The sequence below is a fragment of the Muscardinus avellanarius genome (genome assembly GCF_963383645.1).
Source record: "Muscardinus avellanarius genome assembly, chromosome: 7".
In the NCBI taxonomy this organism is placed as follows: domain Eukaryota; kingdom Metazoa; phylum Chordata; class Mammalia; order Rodentia; family Gliridae; genus Muscardinus; species Muscardinus avellanarius.
The window spans coordinates 72,747,256-72,769,539 of record NC_137793.1 but is presented as its reverse complement, the minus strand read 5'-3'; the positions used below and the strand labels follow the sequence as shown (position 1 = coordinate 72,769,539).

At 33.8% G+C, this 22,284-nt stretch overlaps 1 protein-coding gene across 1 annotated transcript in view; it reads left to right on the top strand.

The window, feature by feature from the left end:
- SPATA17 (spermatogenesis associated 17) overlaps positions 1–22,284 on the top strand; it is a gene marked incomplete at both ends in the record, with an annotated part of 225,758 nt that overhangs the window by 93,468 nt on the left and 110,006 nt on the right. The window contains one exon of the mRNA XM_080699466.1: positions 8,679–8,802. Coding sequence (XP_080555592.1) covers positions 8,679–8,802 — 124 coding nt within the window. The remainder of the gene's footprint in view (positions 1–8,678; positions 8,803–22,284) is intronic.

The following is a 22,284-nucleotide window of genomic DNA, read 5'->3' as shown; positions in this document are numbered from 1 at the left end:
ATTGTCTTTGGATATACAATTTTTTTTATTTTTTAGGGAGCTTGTATACTCTTCTGTTGCCTGTGCCATTGAAATCATATCCAAGAAATCACTGCCAATTTCAATGTTGTGAGGTTTAATGACCCAGATTTTCTCCTAAAAGTTTATAGTCTTAAGATTTATATTTAGGTCTATTATCTATTTTGAGTTAATATTTGTATATGGGATTAGGTAAGGGTCCAATTTTATTCTTTTCCATGTAATTATTATTTTTTAACAATATTTAGTTAAAAGATTAATATTTCCACCACCAAATGTTCGTGGAAACCTTGTCAAAAATAACGACAATATAGGGAATAATTTAGCTCTAGGCTTTTATTTAACTCCAATGGTTTATATATCTGCCTTTAGAATAGTACTACACTGTTTCAATTATTGTAGCTTTATATGGTTTGAAATCAGAAAATATATATCTTCTAGCTTTGTTCTTTTTCAAGATCGTTTTGGGTACCTAGAGTCCATATTCCATATTAGGATAGATTTTTTTCTGAAAAATAAATATATAAATATATGATAGTTTCACCTAAAAAATAGAAAAAAAATATTCTCTGGTAAGAAAGAAAGCAAAAGAAATATTGAAATGTTATCTTTAAGTCATCAAAAGCTTGGTATCAGACAAATGAAACTGTTATGTGAGATTATCATTTTTAATTTTAGATAAATTGCCATAATACTAGATGTCAACTACTAAGCCAAGCATGGGAGGGAGGGATAAGGAGAGAATGGAGTGGGGATTGGGTGGGGGCTGACTGGGAAAAGTGTGCATGTATGTCTACAAAAGTATGTATCCTACTATGATGTATGAATACAGTGCACCAATAAAAAAAAAAAAGAAAGTCTAGTGTAGATGTAAAATGCTATCCAGTATGACAATAAACAAAAAAACAGAAATTAAAAAAAAGAATAAAAAATAAGGCTGGGAGTGTAGCTCAGAGGTAGAATGCCCCTGGGTTCCATACCCAGTACCGCAAAAAAAAAAAAGAAAGAAAGAAAGAAAGAAAGAAAGAAAGAAAGAAAGAAAGAAAGAAAGAAAGAAAGAAAATGGAGTAATCCTGGACCCACCCATGCTCTCTCTTCTTCCTGGCTTGAGTTGTAACAGAAAATTTATTTCTAAGAGTTTTACAGACTGGAAAGTATAAGGTCAAGACACCAGCAGATCCAGTGCCTGGTGTGGGTGCTCTTCCCTATTTGAAGATGACCCTCTTCTCATTGTACATGGGTAGAGAAAGAGAGAGCACCTCTTCTGTGCCTCTTCTTATAATACCAGAATGTTATCTTGGGTTGTCATCATGACTTAATTATTCCCTAAAAGTCCCAACTCCAAATTCCTTAACATTGTAAACTTAGTCTTCAACCTATGAGTTTTGGAAGACACAAAAATTTAATTCACAGCAGGACCTTAGCACTTAGGAGGGGAAATACAGAACGTGTATATGACATATTAGCATATAGTATGTGTTTATATATTTGAGTTGGAGTTTTCAGTATCTCAAAAATGATTTGTTTAAATAATTTGGACAGAGTTTTTTAAACCAAATATAGTATGTGGAAATATATTATTTTTCTGCTTTTGCTCAGCTATTAGGAGAAATCAAGAAACAATTTAAGAAGGAAAGTCACTATGACAGAAGAAAGAAAAGGTACAATTCAAGAAAACATGAATTACTGCATGGTCAGAAGTAATACTACCTGTCATTTTTGCTCAGCACTTAGCAGCATTATGATCTCTTTGCAGACAAGTTTCTGTCATCATTCATATATAGTATTTATTGTAAATACTTATAAAGAGATGAGAGAATAAATTCTTTTTTTTTTGTATTGGTGATTGAATCCAGCAGCATTCTAACTCTGAGCTACACCCCCAGCCCTATTATATTTTTTGTTTTTAAACAGGGTCTCCTCAGGTTGCTGTGAATCTCACTAAGCTGCTGAGGCTGATAAAGGTTGATCTCCTGCCTCAGGCCTTTTAGAAAGCCAAATCCCTGGCTTTTTTTCATTGTGGTAATCCACCCACAAAGTATATACTTCTTAGGAGAGAAAAAAAGGAGAGTATCAAGGGAGTTAGGGAAATCATATATGATCTGTCGTAGATAAAGCAAGTCGCCTAGTACCTAGTACCTCATAGTAAATGTTCAGGAAAAAGCTGACACTCAAATAGCACCTTACTACATGCCTGTCACTACTCTGAGTACTTTACATGGGTTTCCTTATTTTAGCTAGTAAGTAGCACAGCAGAGCTTTTATAGCCAGGCGCCACTTCATGCTTTCTGTTGTTAACCACTCCGCTATATTGCCTCCCAGTGGCTATTATTATTTTTATTACTGTTCTCATTTTTAGAAGATATAAACATTTTATCACTATGAAAGTTATTAGAAAAATGCACTCAAATAACGTGGAGCTTTGAAAACTTACAATCTTTTTATATTTGTTTTTAAACTAATGTGCAAGAGGAGGGTAGCTTAGTGGTAGTGTGTGTGCCTTCCACATATGAGGCCCTGAGTTCATGCCCAGCATATCACAGATTGTTTTCTAGATATGGAAATGATGCAGAAAGTATTAGGACTTATCTAGGTTTTTTTTATTACAGTAGAAAAATATCATAAGATAGAAGAAAATATTCATGGCTAATTCAATAAAAACTATCTTCTGTATATATTTCTTGAGTCGGGATCATGGCTAGGGTCTGATCTAGAGTTAAACAAGCCTCATATCTCAGAACCCTAATTCCATTTGCCATTAACTGATTATTATTTTGGATAGGTTATTTAATCTTCTTATGTGTTTATGTATTTGGGAAATAGAATAATTAGTAAGAGCTATCCCATATATATTCCAGACTTTTTTGAGGTTTGAAATGAGAAAATACATCTAAATAAAAAATATTAAAAACAACTTATTAAGTACCGCATATAAACATTTCCCAGATTAACCATATCATATATTTTTATATCCTGTACTCTGAGCTATATCTTCATCTCTATCAATGTAACAAAAAGTCGTATAATAAGGATAAGTAATTTATTCTACTCTTCCTACTTTGTTATTTAATAAAGACTATTTTACATTAATATATCTATGTTGTTCAATATATCAACATGCTTCCAAGTATTATAATATCAATTTAGGAATTTTGAAATTCATTTTTAATAATTATATGCATTATTAAATTACTTTTGTGAGATTGATTAAGACTAGTTTTTCTACTATTCTGTTAAGTTTCTTAGATTTGTTTAGGGCATCCCAGTTTCTTCTAAATTCCCTAAAAATAAAGTATAAGAATTTCTTTATACACTGGAAACTGACATTCTTTTCCATATTGCCCAGTTTTACTTCTCCTTGTCGTGTATCCCTACCCCAAATACACAGTTTGTACTCGACATTTCCATATTCTGAACATGGACTGTTTTTACTACTTCAACTTACACATTTGATTTTTGTATCCAAGGTCTACATACTTTTTATGTCTTGCTCACCCATATATGTTTTCAAGTATATTGGGCCTTTTTTCATATGTATCCCCTCTTCATATTTATTATTATTTTTTAAATTTATTTATTTGATTGGTGCACTGTATTCATACATCATAATGGGATAAAAAAAAACTTTTGTAGACATGCATACACACTTCACCCAATTAGCTCCTACCCGATCCTCACTCCGTTCCCTCCCCATCCCTCCTTCCCATGCTTGGCTTAGTGGTTGACATCTAGTATTATAGCAATTTATCCAGAATTAACAATGATAATCTCACAGAATAGTTTCATTTGTCTGATACCAAGCTTTTGATGACTTAAAGATAACATTTCAATATTTCTTTTTGCTTTCTTTCTTACCAGAGAATATTTTTTTCTTTTTTTCTTTTTTTTTGGTGAAACTATCATACATTTATTTATTTATTTTTCAGAAAAAAAATGTATCCTAATGTGGAATATGGATTCTAGATACCCAAAACGATCTCGAAAAAAAACAAAGCTAGAAGATATATATTTTCTGATTTCAAACCGTATAAAGCTACAAAAATTGAAACAGTGTAGTACTGTTATAAAGACACATATATAAACCATTGGAGTTAAATAAAAGCCTAGAGAGAAATTCTTCCATATATTGTCAAGTTATTTTTGACAAGGTTTCCATGAACATTTGGTGGACGAAATTCTAATCTTTTAACTAAATATTGTTGAAAAATAATAATTACATGAAAAAGAATAAAATTGGACCCTTACCTAACACCATATACAAATATTATCTCAAAATAGATAAAAGACCTAAATATAAATCTTAAGACTATAAACTTTTAGAAGAAAATCTGGGTCATTAAACCTCAAAACATTGAAATTGGCAGTGATTTCTTGGATATGATTTCAATGGCACAGGCAACAGAAGGGTAAACAAACTCCCTAAAAATTAAAAAAATATTGTATATCCAAAGACAATGTAAACAGAGTTAAAAGTTACTGATAGAATGGGATAAAATATTTCCAAATGCTATATCTGAAGGTATATTAATATTCCAACTAGACATCCTAAAAATTAGCAACAATAAAAGCAAACAATACAATTTAGAGATAGGTAAAAGACTAACATAAATAATGAATCTCCACAGATAACCAGTCTTAGCTGTCTGTTGGATGGAAACTCTTGTTTCTCTGGTTCTGGTGTGTGTTACCTCATCCTTCTTTGTAGTTAATCTCTGAGTATTTTCTCTAGTGCTGGTTTTGAAGACATAAATTCTGTCAGTTTCTGTTTGTCATGGAAGCTTCTTATTTCCCCATCTAATTTGAGAGAAAGTTTTGCAGGGTAGGAAATTTTTGGTAGGAAGTTGTTTTCTTTTAGAGTTTGGAATATGTTACTCCAAGCCCTTCTGGCTTTCATGACTTGGTTTGGGAAGTCTGGAGTGATTCAAATTGGTTTGCCTCTGAAAGTCACTTGGCCCTTTGTTTTTGTTGCCTTTAAGATTCTCTGCTTGGCTTCCACATTGGTTATTTTGACAATTATGTGGCGTGGGGATCCTCTTCTCTGATTCTGTCTAAAGGGGGTTCTATAAGTTTCCTGAACCTGTGTATCAACCTCTTGCTCTATGGAAAATTTTCTGCTATTATTTCCTTGAAGAGATTGTTGATCCCTTTGGTTTCACCTTTTCCCTACTCTATTCCAATTATTCTTATGTTAACTCTCTTAAAATGGGCCCATATTTCTTCAATGTCAGATTTCTGCTGTTGAATTTTTTTTTTCTAATTTAGAAACTATGCGTTCAATTTTGGAGTGATCATCTTCTAAGAGCGAGATTCTATTCTCCATGTGGTCTAATTGGTTGTTTGTACTTTGAATTGAGGACTTTACTTCATTAATTGCATCCTTTATCTCTTTTTGGCTCTCTCTGAATTCTTTTCGAAACATCTCTATTATGTCTACAGTTATTTTCCTGATTTGATCTTCTAGAAATCTCTGAATTTCTGTTTTATCGGGTTCTGATGTTGTGAGGTTGTGGGTATTCATTGCTCCATTGTTATTCCTCTTTCCCATGATTTTGGAAGTTTGTGCCTTCTCTGGGTTCTTCCCTTGGGTCACTAAGACTTCACTTAAGGTGCTCTGGATCTCGAGTCTGTGGTATCTCAGTCCCCACTACTCCTTTATTAGGTTGTATGGCAAAGTCTCAGACCCAGGGAGTCAATCGAGGCTGCTTTAGACCATGGGGGGTGCCAGGTTGGGTATTCTCGTATGGTGTGATATCTCTGCCATTGCCACTCCCCCACTGGGTCAAGTCCCTGGGAGTGCTGTACTGGGATTTCTTCTCTAGGGGCCGCAATTTGACTCACTGTTGTTGAGTGCGCTGATGGAGCTGTAGTGGACTTGGTGAATTTGCTGCTGCTGCCGCCGGTGGCAATATGGTGCCACTGCCACACCCTCAGCCGTGAGGCTGGCGTATTTCTTCTCTGGTTTGCGCTTTGCTCTGAGTCCCTGCAGGGTGTGCTGAGCCCAGGCACTGGGAGCTTTACACGCTCCCTGCGCCAAAAAATCTGCCGAATCCCGCCTGGCTGTTCCGCAGCGCCTCACCTTGGCTCGCTGTCTGCCGCTCCTCTCTGGAGCCTGGTGGGCTGTTGAATGCATTCGTCTGGAGCTGTCCGGTGAACTCGCTGCTGCTGCTGGCGGTAAGGTGCTGCTGACGCGTCCTTGGGCGTGAGGCCGGCGTACCTCCTCTGTGGCTCTGAGTTCCGTTCTGAGTCCCCCTCCTCTTTGGGGCCTGGTGCTGCAAGGAAAGATGGCGCCTGCCGCTCCGTGCCGTGGCTCCAGCCGCAGCACTGCGATCTGGTTTCTTTCTGTGTCTCGTTTTTCCAGCCCTCTTTTTCTCTGTTCCTTGTAATTACATTTTTTATTTCTCTGCTGATGGTGTTTTCTGACTATGAAAGGCGCTGATTTTGTAGTAATAGAGATTGGTTGTTAGCGGGGCTCGTAAGCCCCACTTTTCTCCGTCGCCATCTTCCTGGAAGTCTCTTCATATTTATTAAATCATCCATAGAGGATAACTTCTATTTAGATGTGCTTTTTCATTTTTATCATTGCTAAGGAAAACATTATACTGATATTTAGAGTAATATAATTTTGACTATGTGTATATCTGAGTCATTATCATTATGGTGGCAGTTTACTTGTTATTCTATACTACCTTAAAGGCTTATAAGAGGAAGTATAGAAGATATACTTGCTTTTTACATAATATCAAAAGTGAAAATTAAAATAATGTATTCACTTTTTATATACCATATAATTGTTGTTTTTCCTGGTTTAAAAAAAAAAACCTGTCATTTATTCATATGTAACTGCCTTGAAATTTGTACCTTAAGGACAAAGAAAGGTCACCAATCCCTCTAACTCCTGGTTCTTTGTCAAAAATGGACACAGTTAATGAGGTTTGTTTGGTACAGAACAAATTCTCAGACACAGATAGAGATCCTTTCAATGGAAACAGATTTGTTTGGCTTTACTGGGTTACTTAGCGATTAATAATAGCCTTGAGATGCAGGTCAGAAAGGTCATTGTACCAGCTTGCCAACACAATCTAAACGTGCAGCTAGCCCAGCTCTGTGGGTGCAGAAGCCCCCAAAATACTATGCATAAAGTAAAACAGGCTATTTTCTGACTCCTTTTTTCATATTAATAAGCAATTTTCAAGAGAAGGATGGCAAAATGGGGGCCATGCCACTCCAAGTAATTCATTTATTTTGCAATTTAATCTTATGTTGAAAAAAATTGCTCTGCTGCAATAGCAGAGCATGGTGATTTTTAAACGTCAGTGTGTTTCATAAGTAACCTTGTATAAAGTATTGTATTAGTAGCCTTTACCAGAAAATTGCAACAAAAATTTTTCTAGACATGGAAGGAGAAAGAAGAATCTTTTTTTTTTCTGGAATATTTCCCTCTACTTTGTTCTGATATATTTGAGGAAAACGCTCACATGATTTACTTAGAATTTTACTTTTAGAACCTAATAGAACAGAAACTGTTATATACCTATTTTTAAAAAGAATAAGGTACAATTAAAAACACTGCTTTAACATGAATAGTTAAATTTGTCCTATGAAAATGAAAGATTTAGTTATTTTACATATTTGATAACATCTAAGTTTATCAGGTGTTTTTCATATATTATTAAATTTAAAAGATAATCATTGTTGAATTTTTTAGATATATACATGTAAGTGATGAAAACATTTTCATTACTTTAATAGAATTTGTTATACTTTAGAAAGACTTCAACCTATTCACTTAATCTTTTTCCGAATTATCTATATAACTGAACAAAATCTCTCTCTCTCTCTCTCTCTCTCTCTCTCTCTCTCTCTCTCTCTTTCTCTCTCTCTCTCTCTATATATATATATATATGTATGTGTGTGTGTGTGTGTGTGTGTGTGTGTGTGTGTGTGTATTTTGGTGGTACTGAGGTTTTTGAGAACCCTTCTACCTCCAGGCTACACTCCCAGACCTATTTTATATTTTTTATTTGGAAACAGGGTCTCTTAAACCAGCATGGCTGGCTTTGAACCTCCGCGATCCACCTGTCTCCACCTCCTTAGCGCAGGGATTACAAGCGTGCACCACCACACCTGGCCAAAAATCTCATTATTTTAAATGAAGTATATATATAATATATAGTATATATAATATTGATATTATTTGAAGTATTAATTGAAATAAACTTAACAATGAATTAACTATATCTATAAAAAACTGTCACACTTTTAATGCTGGGCATGGTGGTGCACTCTTGTAATCCCCATGCTTGGAAGCTGGAGACAGGAGGATCACACAGGTTTGAAGCCAGCCACGTGCGCTGCCTTAAGAGACCCTGCTTCCAAATAAAAAAATATAAAAATAGGTCTGGGAGTGTAGCCCGGAGGTAGAAGGGTTTCCAGGAACCCCAGTACCACCAAAAAACAAACAAAAAACTGTCATACTTTAATCACTAAAAATCTCTTCAATGATCTCTAAAAATTGCAAAGACTCACATAGAATATGCAGGTAAGATAGATTACATTGCTGATTTTGATGGATGTGGGTAATGGCTCCCCTCAAAAACTTGATTATCATCAGTGAAAGGATTAAAATATTAACAGTATAATTGCATATGGTTTTGATACAGGGAGGCATTGGAAGAGTTTGCAGAGATGAAAGAAAGAGAAGAGAAGAAGGCTAACCTGGAAAAGGAAGAGAAACAAAGAGATTACCAAGCCCGAAAAATGCATTACCTCCTCAGCACAAACCAGGTTGGTCTACCTGTCCCTGACAGCTCCTGCAAGCACTGGGGCCCCTGGCCTGACAGAGATAAAATAGCGAGTTGAATGGGACATGACTCGCTGAAAAGATATCACAAAGACACGACTTCAAGTTCAATTCGTACTTCTGTGTAGGTGCACGCAGCACCATGACTGCTCTGTGACAGACGCTTCATAGAAACAGGCACTGTGACATGGGCAGAAAGGGCCTAGTCAGCAAGGTGATCTGCCACAGTGGTAACAGAATCCTAAGGGCAAAACCTCATGTTTAAACCTTACGCTCACCCCCAGAGGCTCGTTGTTGTGTTGTGAATTGATTAAGAGCTAACCAGTTACTAAGCTGATGTGGCTTTTGTGTTTTCTCTTTTAATTAACCAATTGTTAAGATTAAAACAATTCTCCACCTTTCTATAGATCCTGGTAGAAGTTTCAAGGTAAAACTCTTTAAACAAAATTGTTCCAACAATTACATCTTCATATGGAAGATAAGTGTGGAATTTGAAATACTTAAAAATTCTTGCTAAAATTGTCAGCAGCTCAGATTTTGTCATGGTTCCTTAGAAAGGGTACTTTGAATGTAGAATACTCTGAAAATGGGTCTAAAAATTGAACTTGGAGGTTGAGATGTGTCTTATTACTTGAACTGTAATCAGGAAATCACAAGTTTCTTAGTTTTTATTTTTTCTTATAAACCTTCAAGTCCAGAATCATAGTTCTAGACAGAGTCACACATTCAAATGTCTTCCAGGATGAACAAGTCATGTCCCAGTGGTGCAGGGTAAGACTCAAGACTGAATGTCATCCTTAGATACATCTAGATGCAAAAGCATAAGTACTGGGCTGGCCATGTACATTTGGAACATGTATCTCCTGCTCCTCCAGCCCCTTCTTGCTAGTCCGAATGCCAGTACTGATGACTATATTTTCTTGGATTTGTATAGTTGAGCCATTTTCATTTAATAGTCAAAGAAACAAGCTCAGACCTTCTGATTTACAGACACAGGCTAGTAGTAATTGGTTAAGATTCACCCAAGGTCTTTTGACTCAAACTAGGCAATAACTTTATAATTAAAAGGCAAAATATTTTTACTTTTTATTATAAAATCTGTAACAAAATGTGAAAATTTTGTAGGTGTGATTGGTGGGCTGTTTTTAATATGGAGTTCCAAATCAAGAATTCCTTGTTTTAAAAATACTTTAGATTTGTTATTTTCTCATCAAAGCACAGCTTAAAATTCTTTTTTTTTTGTATATAGAATTACACATGCTAATTAATTTGTTATGCTTTTATTGGTGCATATAATCTCACATCATATTGTAAATCATGTTGACAATAACATACATGTTCTTGGTGCCCTCTTCCCATTTTTCTCCTTCCCAGTACAGAGTACCCAGATTGTTGTTGGTATATATTCAAATGTCTACATATAATCTATGGTAGTACTTCTATTAATGAACCTAAGTCTTCCTTTCAACAAAATGTTTTTGTTACCCTTAGCTATTAGTAATTTGAATTGTGCTATGTATATTTATGATAGATAGTATAGTATAGAAATCAATAGAAAATAATTTGTGAAATAGGATTTAGCTGAAATATTTGTTTATTCTGTTTAATCCAAGATTATTGAAATATTTTATGTTACTACATAGAATGATTTAGAAAGTCCATAACATTGGGAATATAGCTCAGTGGTAGAATTCTTGCCTACATGAGACCCTAGGTCCCACACCCAGCACCACAAAGTAGATAGATAGATAGATAGATAGATAGATAGATAGATGTTAAAAAAGAAAGTCCTTAAGGATTCATTTGTTTTACTAATGAAAATAATAGCAACTGTCCATGGACTCCTTTTCATGTGCCATTATAGAGAATTCAAATGTATTATTTAACAATTTTTATTTTATTTTATTTTATTTTATTTTATTTTATTTTATTTGTAGTGCTGGGTATGGAAGCCAGGAGCATTCTACCTCTGAGCTACACCCCCAACCCTATTTTTTTTTTTTATTCTTTATTTTGAAACAGGGTCTCACTGAGTTGCAAAGATCCTCACTCAGTAGCTGAGGCTGTCAGCAAACCTCAATCCTCCTGTCTCAGCCTCCCAAATGCTGGGATTACAAGTGTACACCACCACCATGACTGGCTATATTTTATTGTTTTAAAATTAGGCACCTAATTTAACAATTTTTTCATAAATCTTACCAAAAGAGACTTAGCTCAAGGACCTTAAGGAATTTTTAAATAATATTACCATTGTTTTTTAGGTATATTTGAATTAACAAATACAAGCTATCTATCCTCCATTCAATCTTTTTTTTTTTTTTTTTCCTGCAGTACTGGGAATTGAACTCAGGGCCATTGTAACTCCAAGCTATAACCCAGCCCTATTTTTTATTCTTTATTTTGAAACAGGGTCTCATTAATGCATGCATATCTATGTTCATGGCTGCACAATTCACCATTGCCAAACTATGGAACCAGCCATGATGTCCATCAACAGATAAATGGATTACAAAACTATGGTATATGTACAAATGGAATTTTACTCAGCCATAAAAAAAAACCCCAAATTACTTCATTTACAGGGAAATGGATAAAAATGGAGGGCATTATGCTAGGTGAGATTAGTCAGTCATTAAGTTGTAGAGGGCCTTACTAAGTATCTGAGGCTGTCTAAGAATCTGTGACCCTCCTGTCTCAGTCTCCCAAATACTTGGATTATAAGTGTGCATCACCACACACAGCACATATTTATTTTTATAGTTATGATTTATATTTGTGATTTTGGTGATGAAATTTACTATTTTATTCTACTTTAAAAAAAACCCTAAGCTAAGGAACTCAGAGAATGAAAGACACAAACTTTAGTGTGAAAATTATTATTCACAAAATCATTTTCTAAGTATTATTTAGCAACTGGTTAGGAATGAAACTGTGAATTAAAAATGTTTTTAATCAGATTTTAGTTGACTTCATTGCTTGTCTCAATAGTTTTGATTTAAAATTATATTAAATGCTTTAAGTATAAAATAAATTTTAAGTGAAATTTATTTTAAAAGACTTGTATTTATTTATTTATTTATTTATTTATTTATTTATTTATTTTATTTTTCTGTACTGGGATGGAACCCAGGGGCATTCTACCTTTGAGCTACACACTCAGCAATATTTTTTTTATTCTTTATTTTGAAATAGGGTCTCAGTGAGTTGCAAAGGACTTTACTTAGTAGCTGAGGCTGTACACGAACTGTGATACTCCTGTCTCAGCCTCGCAAATGCTGGGATTATAAGTGTGCACCACCACGCCCAGCTACTTGTATTTATTTTAATTTTCAATTTCTACAGATAATTTAAAAATTTACCAAATGATATTCAAGTATAAATAATTTTCATAAAGAATTCTATCAGGATAGGAAAAGTTTTATTGACCCTAAAAAGAATAAATCTAGCACTTTTAGCAAGGAAACACTATTTTTTGGAAGGTTCAATAATATAGGAATAGTGTTACTAATATATATGTGGAATACTCTGTTGTTTTAATAATTCTGATGTAGTTTACTTTAGATAAGTAGAAATAAAGCATTAATTCAGACAGTGCTTTCAAGAAAGTGAAGAATTTTGTAGGGAGAATTGTGTTTGTGAGTTGAGATATAGGTAATAAACAAAATCATGTGTTATTATTTATGGATTGATAATTTTACAATACTGGTATATTGACATACTCATATACCGATAGCAAAGTTAGTTTTGAGTTCATTTTAATACAAATCCAAGTATATCTTAAAATAGTTCCAAAAACCAATACTAATTTTTACTGGTATTAATTATCTCATCTTTATTCAAGCAAATATGTTTGTGCTAATAGAAATTACACAAGTAAATAACTAATATTGCACTGAGTGAATTAATAGACCCCTCAGGGTTTTATTAATTAAAAAGTTCAAGTCATATTAAAGCACCTTTTGTATATGTTTATTTCAATCAGAAAGCTGAACATGGTAACTTATTTGCATAAATAATCAATCACCATTTACTAGTAGTAATAAGGTTAATTTATTGCTACAGACATAATAGGATTAGTCAATTATATTTCCCAGAAAATACTATTTGTTATGCACCTCATCACCTGTACAACAGGATTGGGTTTAGTGCCCTTATTAAATGCACATATCAAAAAAAATCTTTGTCCCCGTAGAAGTTTTGTGAAAAGAGAGCTAATTTTAGTTGATTTGAATAACGTAAAATACAAGCATTGCCTCCACTTGTAAATGTATCTTTGTGCGAAGATTGATTATTTAATAAAGTTATTTATTTTGATTCAGTGACCAGTCAAACTAAATCTAACATATATAGGGCATATTTCCTTTGAAGAAAATCTCATTTACAGATTTGTTTTATTCCCAATAAACTGACTTTCATTTTCTTGCCCTTGTTCTTGGGTAATAAATTATGTTGTCTACTCCACCTACTGGTAGATATATGCAAAGGCCTATTGTAGGATTCATTATAAGATACTACCTTTAAAAAATGTTGCCAGAATTTTTTTTCCTTTTAACAATTTTTTTATTGAACATAAATAGTATACATTTGAACTATATTTGGTGCCCTCTCCCCCCGCCCCGTTTTCCCTTCCCCCCTCCCACCAATGGTTGTCCAGGTTAACCATGTCATAGTCATAATTTTACACATATTCAGATGTAGACCCTCTTTAAGGATCCTTCTGGAGATCAGCAAAGTTACAGAGAGACAAATGCAAAATTCAAGATATAAATTATAAAAGGTAATGTTTTTTAAAAAGGCTATTATGGAGAATTATTTACAGTAATAGTTACCCAGTTAGTGAAAATATTACCCTCTTTTTTCCCGTTACCCTGTTTTTTACTTCAAACACATTATTTTTTAAAGTTTCTAAGTTGGACTTTTTCTCTCATTTAGATTTCTATAATATGCAAAAGGATGTGTATTCTTTCTTTCTTTCTTTCTTTCTTTCTTTCTTTCTTTCTTTCTTTCTTTCTTTCTTTTTGGTGATACTACCTCCGGGCTATACTCTCAGACCTATTTTATATTTTATTTGGAAACAGGGTCTCTTTAGCCAGCTGAGGCTGGCTTCGAACCTTCCTGATCCTTCTGTCTCTGCCTCCCAAGGGGGATTACATATACCTTGTTTCTTATAGCTCCATTCTAGTTCCTTTGTCTGTACTGGATTTAATACTATGTTTAGGATTCTCATTCTTTGATACATTCTAATTTGGGGAATTGGCAGAGTTCTTTGTTTCAGCTCTTAAGCTCTTTTCCTGTATGTTCTTTCCCCTTTATTTTCAAAATCAGTCTGTATTTTTAAAGGCTAATGATTCTAAACTATCCTATTACCCAAGTTTTTGAAATATTTGACTTTCTTCCTTTTTTACCAGCCACTTTCAGTTTATCATTTCAGGTGTCTTTCAGATCAGCTCCTTCTGGTCTAATCCCTGAACACTGAACAATGGTTATAGTCTCCAAAATTACATTTTAAGACTTTTGCCCTTTAATCCAGTGTATTTATTACTACTAGACAAAATTAGCATGTTTTATTTCTTTTCATTTTGTAGTTTATAAAACTTCAATGACTCCCTGTTGTCCATATGATAAAATTCATACTTTTTTTTTTTTTTTGCAGTACTGGGGATGGAACTGTGGAATATTCTACCTCTGAGTTATACCCCCAGTCCTATTTTTTGGTGGTACTGGGGTTCCTGGAAACCCTTCTACCTTCGGGCTATACTCCCAGACCCATTTTTTTATACTTTTTTTTTTTTTTTTTTTGGAAACAGGGTCTCTTAAGCCAGCACGGCTGGCTTCAAACCTGCATGATCCTCCTGTCTGGGCCTCCCAAGTGCAGATGTGCCACCACGCCCGGCTTTTATTCTTTACTTTGAAACAGGTTCTCACTGAGTTGCAAAGGGCCTCATTAAATAGCTGATATTGTTTGAGATATTGTTTGCGAACCGTGGGATCCTCCTGTCTTTGCCTCCCTAATGCTGGAATACAAGCATGCTCCGCCATGCCGGCCTGGCTCATACTTCTTAGCATAAACATTTAAAACTCCCCATAGTCTCTCTCCACTGCTCAGTCTTTCATTGTTTCTCAATATGAACATTTTAAGACATTCTATCCTAGAATAAGTCATCATAAGGATTCTTTATGTATATATTAAGTAGATGACTTCTTGTGGCTTCTTATATTCTAAAAATTCAGAAGCCCCCCTCCTCATAAAGTATATCATAAACATTCCCTTTACGTGTGAGGAGAGGTAGTTTGTTTCTGCTTCTCATGAAGAAGGTAACATGTAATATACTCCCCACTAATATTTTTAGCTGGTCTTATTAGTATAACTTGGTGGAAATTGATAGACTGTAAGTAGCTTTTGGTAAGAGAAGGGAAGAAAAGTATGCCTGGAGACCTTAGAGATTCCTGGTATATGAAGACAGACTGGAATGGACAGGATGTGGTAGGGAGGGGTCTTAGGCTGCTGACAGGCATGGTGAGTCCATGGGCTCTCCAGGGATATTTATGTCACTAAAAAGAAAATTAGGAAAGCATACAGGATAAGTTTGTCAATTTTGTCATTTTGCTTATGTTCATTACTATTTAATATCATTATTAACCATATCACTCTAGGCATCTCTTATTTTTGTTGCATCACACAACTTTTTTTTTTTTTTTTGCAGTACTGGGAATGGAACCCAGGGGCATTCTACCTCTAAGCTACGCCCCCAGCCCTATTTTTTATTTTGAAACAAGGTCACATTGAGTTGCAAAAGGCCTCACTAAGTAGCTGAGGCTGTCCACGAACTGTGATCTTCCTGTCTCACCTCCCTAATAATGGGATTACGAGTGTGCACCACCAGGTGTGGCTCTCACACAGCATTCTTAACTACTACCAGTTCTTAATTCTTACATGACCAGCCACTTAGTTTTTGGCAAACTTTTATAGGAGTTGAAGAGCTCTGGTGGTAAGATTTTTTTTTTAATTATTGGTACAATGTAATTCTACATCATTGTGATAGTCAAAGTGATACAAACATATACACACATATTTTTTATATGTGTGGCTTGGGAGATAGCTTTCTAAGTTTTACCTGAAGAATTTTGTATTTGTGTTTGCTAACTTCCCTGGAATTTGTATGAATGTCTTCATAGAGAAAAACTCACCAATAGGAACTCACATTGACAGAACACCTCTCACTGCAGTGAGCTAGAACAAACAGCAAGAGATCTCCAGGAGGACCTTTCTAGCCCCTCCTTGCAAACTATTAAAGAAATCATGTCTAGGAGATGAAGCAACTTGCTCATGATTATGCAGCTATTTTAAATGAACTCAGGATGTGTGGGCATTCACAATACATTGTGGTCACCATGAAAAACCAAATTGATGTCTGCATCTGTGGGCTAAATCTGATTCATTTAAATACTTAGAAGAGAACTTGATCCTAGGTTTATCACTCTGCTTCATGTGCTATCCTCAATTTACCTCTTTTTTCTAAGAGGACCTATCTAACAGACATGACACCTTAGGTTTCACCTCTAGTATTTCAAAGTAAATAAGTAGGCAAATATAAGCTAGATACCTATGGTACCTTCATATGCATAACTCAAAGCATGTAATATTTATATTATTCATATAACTATTATGCATATTATTTATAACAATGCATGTTATATTTATAACAACCTCAAGGTTGTTTTATCTTCACAGCATTCTATAAATAGCAGTGATCTTTCTGGTGACTAAAATTTTGTTTGGTACTCTTATTTTCTCTGGATACATTCTTCCAAGAAGATTATGTAGTGAATAAAGATCTCTATAATCTTTAGACCATCGTTTAAGAGCAAGATCTTCACGTTTTGAAGATCATTTTTCTTAGTCCCAAATGAGCAGTCCACATCACAAAATAATCACATAATTTGTTACTGTTGGCAGTGTTTCTTAGAAAGGCCAAGGACTGAACTAGCATGAAGAATGAATTCGCTATTAACGTTTACATTTTACTTCCTCCCTCTTTAACATTATAGTTTTTATTGTCTTATATGAAGAGGATAGAATTCTTGTCCATTGTCAGTTCCCTCTGAGGAGACAGAATGAAGTGGTTAAAAACATCCTGTTGTGTCCCCAGTGAGTCCCTTTTCTGCTTTTCCCCTAGTGCCATCTTTAAACTATCACGTGTCTAAGAACTAGAGGCAAAAATGCCCAGGAGGCAAAAGTAAAGTCAAGATGAATTGAAAGAGAGCCAGAAAAGTGCCTCAGCTACTTTTCTTCTGTATTTGTCCTTTCAATGTGCAATATTTTAAACATTTATTTAAAATAGATTCTTTAGCAAAACATACCATTGACCTCTCCGTTACATGTGTGTAAGTAGAAGCAGATTCATATGTTATAGGCCTAAGTTTATGAAATTTGGGGATCTACCTTTAAGAAGAAAATGTATTCAGAGTTTTAGATGGAAGATAAGTATATTTTACAAAAATAAAATAAATCATTTCAAACACATTTTAAATTGTAAGTTTGAAAACGTTCAACAACTGAGAATCTAAACATGTAAAATAGCACTTTTTAACCATGTTTCTCAGTCTATTACTTGTTCTTTATATTTTAGCTTTATTTTCTTTGACTGCTTCTTTTTTGATAATAGTTCTGTTATACTTTCTCAAATAAGAGGTCATCACTTTTTCCCATAATATTAACTTCAATTTTTATTATTATAAAAATGTTACATGATGTATTCTATCAAGTACATTTTTTTTTAAAGAGAGGTCTTCCATTTTGCATAGAGAATAATGAGAATCAAATGCCCCATTTATAGTTTAAACATTTATATACTGAAACAGTTTTCCCACAGACTAGCTTTATGCTGTGTACATTTCAAACCCCATTCTCCTCCACTACTCTCATATTTCAGGGGACGCACTCTATGTAGCCTCTGGCCCTGTGCCTTCATTCACACGCTTGGTGAGTGCACAGTGGGTGGATGGTAGACATTTTCCTAGGAGTTACTCTTATATTGAGATTACTAACAATTTTAAATATACTTGTAAATAACAGAAACCTACATAAATATATTTAACTAAACTCACATTAAACATATGCGCACTACATGTCTTCCTCACTTAATCTGCAGCATTCTGACAGCCACTTTTGTGTTACCCAACCCAAGGGGAAGTGTGATAGAGGGTGAGGAAGAGGATGAAGAGACAGTAGCATTCACTGATATACATTACATTTGTAAACTTTATGTAAATTATGACTAAGTGAGCCCAATCCCAGGGTCCCACTCTATAACTTGGAAAAGATCTGTGAAGTGAGGGGCAGAGGCTTAAACTTCATTAGTTTTATTATTATGTTACTTCTGGGTGGAATCCATTTGTGTGCAATGTGAAAATCCTGGTGCTCTTGTGAAACTTGCTTAAATAACTTTTAAGTTTTGTCTTAATGTGATATAAACATTTACACATCAGATTTAAAATCCAACATTTATCATTTAGATAAAATAATTTAGTCACATCCTTATAATCAAAGAAACTTATTTTCTTTAGTTTTCTCTTTGGGGCATGAAATTTGGACACATATTTTGGAATGAGGCTACTGATCAGTTTATTTCTATCAGTAGATTTTTGTGTGATTTTTTTTATTTTTTGGTGATACTGATGATTAAACTCAGGGGCATTCTACCTACAAACTACATCCCCAACCCTATCTTATTTTTATTTTGAAACAGGGTTTTGCTAGATTGATGAGAGTCTCACTACTGGCTGAGGCTGTCCTTGAATCTGCAATCCTCCTATCTCAGCCTCCCAAGTACTGGGATTAAAACTGTGCACCACTATGCATTGCTCTGGGTGAATTTTTAAAAAATATATTAGGTTATGAGGTAGGGACAGATCTTATTAGGCACTGAAAAAGTAAAAAACATATATATATATATATATATATATATATATATATCACAAATGTAAATGTATAAAAATATAAATATATGGCTTTGCAGAAAATTCAAAAGTCAGAAAAAATTTGAATAAAATTTATAACAATAAAATTCTCATTTCCTTCTTGTAAAATGTTCCTCTGCTTACGTTTGTACTCAGCACATAATTTTAAATTGAATTGTATACAAATATTTTAAAAATAATTGAAAGTTAACTAATCTATATTTATTTCTATTGGTTTTGTATATTAATATGGATAGTTAATTACAGTCAATTCTATAATTTCTTTAATAATTTGAAAATACTACATTTTAAGTAATTTTAACTTTTATAAGTAGATCCTTTTGTCATCACTAATTAAGTTTATAATATATTTAAAATACAGAAGTACAAGGAATTTGGCTCATTGTCCTAACTAGATTTGCTGAAATAATTGGGACTATAATAAGCTTGTTGATTTAACATTTATTTCTATTATTATTGTGACTATCTTTCTGTTTTCAGAACCCTTCAGAAATCTTTAGATTAAGAGCAGTTATGAATGAGACAGTCAACAGAACTTGTTGGATCAAGGTTCACTTTAGCTCGGTCTTCTGAGAGATCAGAAAATTCATCTGTGCCTAGGCCCTGCTCTTCCGGTGTCCCCAATATCTAGTTTGTTCATCTATACTAAAAACTATTAGAAACATTTCATTTGAGCATCTGGTGACAATGTTTTAAAATTTCAGTCTTTGGTTTAATTCACCTTCTTTCTTCCCCTCTCCTTTCTTTAGTCTTTCTCTTCACTACTCACCCTGACCACACTGTAATCAAATATCGTGTACCCTTCATTTTAAAATTAGGGCCATAGGGAGTGCAATTATTCTCCTTAACATTTTATTCTTTTTCCCTTCCTTCTTTTCCTTTCATGGTACTGGATATTGAACCCAGGAATATACCTCGAAGCTATACCCCCAGCTTTTATTTTTTTATTTTTAAACAGTCTCACTAAGTTGTTGAGACTTTTTGTAAACCTCTAATCCTTCTATAGACAAGCACCACAACCCAGCTACTCCCAAATATTTTCTCTGTGTGTGTGTGTGTGTGTGTGTGTGTGTGTGTGTAATTAGGAATTGAACCTGGGGCATTCTACCTCTGAGCTGCATGCCCAGTCCTAGTGTATTTTTTATTTTGAAACAGGATCTCACTAAGTTGTGGAGGTCTTCACTAAATTACTGTTGCTGGCCACAAACCTGCAGTCCTCCTACTCAGCTTCCCAAGTACTGGGATTACAAGTGTGCACCACCAAGCATAGCTCCCAGACATTTTCTTAAAATGAATTGTTAATCTAGTCAGTGGGTAAAATAGTCAAACATCAACTAATGTGACTGATTTGTCATGAATGTCACTATTAAGAACATAATCATTTCTTAACTTTTTGAGATTAAGGAATCATTCAATATAAGAAATCATCTATGAACTTTGGATTTATGCACTATTAAGTAGGTAAATGCTTTAAGACATAGAAAATTCGCTCATTATATTATACATTCATTACAATAAAAAGAAATATAGCCAAGGAATTATAACTGTTTATATAAAATATATAAATTTGGTTTTATTTTATAGTAACAAGATTTTAGGAATGCTAATGTGTCAGGTTTTCTGTGTAGGTAATAGTCTTCAAAACTGCTACTTTTATTTACTCTTATCTTGTGGCAGTTGAAAATATTTCACTGAACAATGTTAAGTTATTCATACAATATCACAATAAACAATAAATTAAAAGATGAGAAAATGGAATGAAGGTGTGGATAATAGAAAAAATGAAAATAATCTGTCTTTATATATTAATCTGTGAATATATCTTGGGCTTAATATAAACAAGCTACATGTTTCAAATGATATTATGCTGAAAAGAAACTCTTGCCTAAAGAATTTAATCTTTTTTAGCTTACAGAAAAGTTATACTTTCAAGCTGCTTATGTAATATAAAGCACTCCTAATCCACTTACTAGTTCCTTTACTGTGTTGAATTTTGAAGGTTTTCCCCTCAAATTTATTCTTTCACTTTTTATCTGCTTTTAAATTAACACATGTATTAATATACATTCATGTCATTTTAGTTCTAATATTCCATTAAATACTGAATTCTTAAAATAATAATCTTCATATTAATACCTACATTTTATATCTATAAGTTAACTTATGATTATGTATATAGGTCTTAAATTCTCATAATTGAGATCATTCAACTTCTTTTGTCTATATTTTTATTTATGTATTTATACTAAAATCAACTTTCTGGTCAGCTATTATATGAATATTAAAGTTGTTGAATTTTCCCTGACCTTCCAAGTAAGTCAGATTTGTTCCTTCTTCCTTGTTCTATGTCTTAATATAACATTACCATTAGTGTTTTCATTATATCTACTTCCCTGCAATATAGATAAACTCACAAAAAAGAGCAGTCATCTCTTTAATAGTCTGTTACTAATACCAAATTAGGCCACAGGTAATACCACTTGACTTATAAATGAATAGTTTATGTTTGTGTTCTAATTCTGACATGTATTTCTAGTTTCAAAACAAACAAGGCAACTTTACTTCAATCTCATTCATTATAATATATTCTTTGAATTAAAAATAACTATACCTTAAATAAAATTTTGATAGCTATACTTTTTTTTAGTAAGTGATCTTTATTTTCTCATGTCCTTAACTTTCTATTTACTTGAAAGCCACCACAAGACAACATATTCAATATTTATTAGTTTCTTATACCTTGTCAGAATTAGCTTATCAGTTCTTTCAAACATCAGGAGGTAAAGGAGGGTGGAGGGGTCAGGCCTTCACATAAAGTCCTCTCACGAGATGGCAAGCAGGGTTCATGGACTCTTATGGGAAGCTTTAAGGCAATGTATTTGTCTTGTCAGGAAAAGAGCCATGAAGAGAGGAATAAAGGTGTGTAATTGCCATCTATGTATTTATTATTTCTGTCATTGAAGCACTGACTGAAAATCTGAAGCAACAGAAATCCATTCCAACATTCAGTTACACATTAGGTTGTAATCATTTCTTTTGTGATGAAAAGATACATATGAGAATACAAATGTCCTTGACATCGCACTCTTGAACTAACTTGTAAATTTTCTTTAATTAATGAATAATCACATCAGTTAAAAAAATGTTATCTCTCGAACGGTAAAATTGAATCCATATTTGCTAGTATATTTAGCACCATCTCAGACATCAGTATATTTAATGGCAGAGAGAGGCAGGATATTTGTCAAAGCACTGGTATCAAAAGAGTGGAAACCTGGCTAAGAAAAGAAAGAAAGGTATTAGACTAATACATTGATCCCCTTTTCCCTGCCTAAACCAGATTGGCATTTTACATCTGAATCAACAGTTAGCTTCCTTCTACTTAATTCCATGCTTCAATCTACCTCCTAGTCATAGCAAAGCAAAAAAGCAGGCTTGCCCTATGAATCAGAGAGAAAGTGGGAGAAAAGGATATTTGTTTCCTG